The sequence below is a fragment of the Penaeus monodon genome, chromosome 31, assembly GCF_015228065.2.
Source record: "Penaeus monodon isolate SGIC_2016 chromosome 31, NSTDA_Pmon_1, whole genome shotgun sequence".
NCBI classification, from domain to species: Eukaryota; Metazoa; Arthropoda; class Malacostraca; order Decapoda; family Penaeidae; genus Penaeus; species Penaeus monodon.
The window spans coordinates 26,614,259-26,618,802 of NC_051416.1; the positions used below are offsets into that span (position 1 = coordinate 26,614,259).

Here is a 4,544-nt window from a genome sequence, read left to right on the forward strand (position 1 = left end):
AAAGCCTAAGATTAATATTTACATCCTATGCGATCACTGGCGACTCTGGGCCACCGGGACGGTAAGTACTCTGTAGTGAATTAGTGGAGGCTCCTTTCATCACACTGAGCTACATATACGAGGCTCCCGTTACGGAGAGTCCACTTGTTTTATTTTCAGTTCTCAAATATAAAAAAATCAACATTCATACATGGCTTTAGACTAAACCATCGTGAAACAAGCACTGCAAGTAGGAAGTTCATTAGTTACTATCTATGAGTAACAGACTATTCAATTGGTGAAGACTAGACGAAACATTCTTCGGTCGTGACCATCGTCGGTTCAGGTGGAGAATCGGCGAGACCCATGTATAGGGCGTCGTTGCGGTCGACAACGCCTCCGCCAGTGGTCACTGAGTGGTCGTACGATCTCCCACTCGATCGGTCACTGGAGTGGTCTGTCGAGTAATCACTATGACGCTCTTGGTTTCCACGCGATGCCCGGAGACTCTTGGTTCTTCGGAAGGTCCCGTTGGAGGGCAGCTCGCCATGTACGTCCTCGGTGAAGGCAGGATTTTCCATAGTGTCACAGTGCACAGGTGGACAATTCTGGCTCAGAGGTCTCTTCTTTTTTCGCTTGCTAGCTCTTACAGTCCTCCTGACAGGGGGTTCAAGGGCACTGTAATGGCTACTGGCAGGCGAATGTCCACGTGTATATGACTCTGGTACATGAGGATCGGGCAACGTGAAGGGCTCAAGAGAGGTGTAGGTGTGGAGGGACGAGGAGTCGCCATCCACGTAGGTGTATGCTGCGTGAGAGTGTCGGTGGCAGGTACATTGTGGGTCTCGGCAGTCTCGCCCTGTCATTACAATGTAATCACATGAAGGTGGTGTATAACAAGGACGAGGAGGTGGAGGGGCCTTGTAGGTAGTTGCAGGAGGCTCTTGTTGGCATGAGGTTCTGTGCCCGATCTCTGACGGTGTGGTGAGCCCTGTTGTGGAGGTGAGGACGGAGGAAGAAGATGGGAGAGGCAAGGATGAGGGTGGGATGAGAGTTGGCAGAGTTGATGATTTATAGGAATTTTCTGATACATACACTGGCAGTCCTGCATATGTTTGTTTTATGGGCATTGCCTCCGATAACTTTTTCCAGAAGTTTTTGTCACCCCATCTAAGTTTAATGCATCTCCTCATTATATTTTTTAAGTCCGAGTCAAAAGAGGAATACGAAACGTTATCATAATAAATTGCAATGATTCCCATGTCACTGTCCTTTAGCCCATCAACGTGAGCTTTCTTGAAGATAGCATTCTTCCATTCGTTGTCTATGTAGTTTTTGGAAAGTACTATAATGGTTCTCCTGCTGAAGCCTAATGACTGAGTTATAAACTCTGAGAGGCGGCTGTTTTCACTGAAATCTCGGGAATGAAGACAAAGCTTGTAACTTGGACAACTGTTTTCTAACTTAGTAGCTAACACATCTCTCACAAAGCTGGCGTCGTTTGCACTATAGCTGATGTAAGAATCAAAAACTTTTCCGTCCTCTTCTTGGCAATATGCAGGAGACCCATTAATTCCCAGTTTGTTAGCAGCTGCTGCCCTTCTCCTCGCAACTAGCATTGCCATCACTACCAGAGCACTGATGAGAGCAACGCCACCACACAAACCCCCTGCCAGGAATGGCAGTTCTTGCTGGCCAAACTTATACTGCGTCACTCCGTGCTGAGCCTCCGTGCAAGAGTACTCCGGAAGGATTATGCTAGGCCCTACCACCCCAGAGTCACCATGTACACAAAACACATCCTCAGGGTTGATCAGAAGGTGGGACTGCTGCTTCTGCCATTCCCTCAAAGACTCAACGAACTGGCAGTCGCAATCCCACGGATTGTTTCCCAGGGTGACACTAGCCAGGTAACGATTGTTGCTCAGCAGCCACACTGGGAAGTCAATGATAAAATTATTGTCAAGTCGGAGGATTTCTAAGCTCTTTAACCCAATAAAAGTTGCATTGTTGATGAAGGACAGACGGTTGTTCTGCAAATAGAGTTCCTTCAAATGATGGAGGCCAGAGAATTCGAAGCCATTCAACTGCACAATCATGTTATCTTGTAAGTGAAGTACTCGCAGCGAAGTTAGTCCATGGAATGTGCGATTTTGGAGTGTCTGGATTTGTGAATTATTCAGATACAGCTGCTGAATGCTGTGTCGCCCAATGAAATGATGTGCATGCAGAATCTGGAGATTGTTGCCATCTAGCAAAACAACTGTAGCATCCATTGGCACTCGGTCTGGCAGTCGATCCAGGTGTCCCCCTGAGCAATCCACCAGGTTCATGGACCATGTGTCATCATGAAAACAGGAACAAGCATCTGGGCACTTCATCTGGCAGTCACAAGCAATAAAATCACAACACTGGCAGAGAGTAAAGCAATGTGTCGTGTATGGACAGAGGTAGTTGGCTGCAGAGGTTTCCAAAACACGTGTCATGACAGTGGTGTCTTCCCGAGAATGAGGCAGCGTACATGTCACTCGGGCGAGGTCATCAATGCGAGGCTGAAGGAAAGTGACCTCAGTGGCTTCCGGAGTTGTAGTGAGGGTGCTTCTGAATGAATTGTAAAGCCACTCCATTTCGCAGTCGCAGATAAGAGGATTACCCGAGAGATATATCTGTGCACTTGTATGTTTTCCAGAAGCTACTCTCATGCTGACAGACTTGGGATTTATTCTTTGGAGGGAGTTCATGCTGAGGTCCAGAGTCTGAAGATTCACCTTGTCTCGAAAACTGTTTGGCAAAATCCTTGTAATATTGTTATGGTGCAGGATTACGTGCACGATGGTGTTTGGAAGAGAAAATTCAGTAAGGCTTTTAATGTTATTATGACTTGCATCAATATTTTCTAAAGTCAGGACGGTATGAACTTTGAAGAAGTTACCAAGCTGTCCAATCTTATTGTTTTTTAAGTTTAGATTAATTAGTTGTTGAGGGATGAATGCATAATCAAACATCCTTATATTATTCTCTGAAAGATCCAGGGATTCAAGGTGTTCCAGACCAGCAAATATGTGATCTATATTACTCAGCTGATTCCTAGCAAGTACCAAATTCAAGACATTTGGCACTCCATCAAAAGAACCTTCATTCACTGTGTGGATGGCGTTGTCCCTTAGGTCCAAATCTTTCACAGAAACAAGTCCTTTGAATGATCCCTGAGATATAAAATCTAGTTTGTTGTGGCTCACATTTAGCAACTCAAGATTTCCAAGACCTCCAAAAAGGAAGGGTTGGATACTGACGATGTTGTTGTAGGACATGTCCAGAGTCTTGATGAAAGAGAGATTTTCAAGGGCTTTGGGTATAGCCTGGAGGTGGTTGTGACTAAGGAAGACCTGCTTCAGGTTTGAGCTGTGACGGAAGGCATGAGGATGAATTTCAAAGAGAGAGTTATTAGCCAAATGAATCAGGCTGAGGCCGACAAGCCCTCTCAGATTAGCCTCGCCCAAAGTGAGGAGCAAATTGTGTGAGAGATCAAGAGCGTAAAGGTTCGACAAAGAAGTGAAACTGTCATCCTCGAGGCTCTGTATGGCATTGTGGGAAAGGACCAGCCGCTGAAGGGATGTCAAGTCCCGGAATAAAAGCTTTGTGATTGTGGTGAGGGAGTTCCATGACAGATCAAGAATGACAAGCCTTCGGAGGCCTTTGAAGAGGTCATCATGACTGTTATCTAGATATAATTTATTGTTAGAGATTTCTAATACTTGTAGCTCCTTCATGTCCTGGAAAACTTTAGAATTTAGAGCACTGAGTGAATTATTGTTCAAATATAGCCTCTCTAAGGCTATATTGTCAGAAAATGTTCCATTATGTAGGGCAATAATATGATTATTAGATAAATATAGCACTTGTAAGGCTGTAAGTCCACTGAAGGCTTCACTGGATATAAGTCTGATATCATTGTCACGTAGATGAAGTTCTCTGAGCCCAGACAGGACGCGGAAGCTCCCGTCAGGAAGCCTCACTAAGTCATTGTGGTCTAGGATCAGCTCACGAAGAGCCTGCCCGCACCCTTCTGCACTAGATACCTCGTCCAAGTTTGAAAACACCGCAGAATGTTCGCTAAAGCTTGTGTTGCTCATATTCATCATCAGAATGTCCAGTTGGACTTGGTCCATGAATCCGAGTTCGTGCACGTCCTGGAGGCGGTTGTGAGACAGATCCAAGTGGTGGAGAGAGTTGGGCCCGCAGAAGGCTCTCGGGGGAAGCGTCCAGATGTTGTTGTGGGCGAGGGACACCCGCTCCAGCGTGAGAGGAAGGGAGCCCGAGACCACTTCCATGGCGAGCGCCGCCCACTCGCCGTTGTGGGTCGTCACCTCGAGACTCCGCAAGCGTCCCAGGCTGGACAGAGTCCCCGGCGGGAGACTGTCCAACTTGCAGTTGTTGATGGCAAGTTCTTCTACGTTTTCCAGGCCCTGAAAGGAGAGAGAAAGTAGGGTTAGTTAAGAGAAAAAAGAAAAAGAAAAAACCTTAATGGTTAACATACAAATTAGCTTACACTAAGATGACTACTG

General features: G+C 46.2%; 1 protein-coding gene across 1 annotated transcript in view; it reads right to left on the reverse strand.

The window, feature by feature from the left end:
* Nucleotides 1-10: 10 nt before the first annotated feature.
* The window catches only part of LOC119593133 (toll-like receptor Tollo), a 34,707-nt gene continuing 30,173 nt past the window's right edge, over nt 11-4,544 (reverse strand). The window contains exon 2 of the mRNA XM_037942098.1: nt 11-4,445. Coding sequence (XP_037798026.1) covers nt 285-4,445 — 4,161 coding nt within the window. The 3' untranslated portion in view covers nt 11-284. The remainder of the gene's footprint in view (nt 4,446-4,544) is intronic.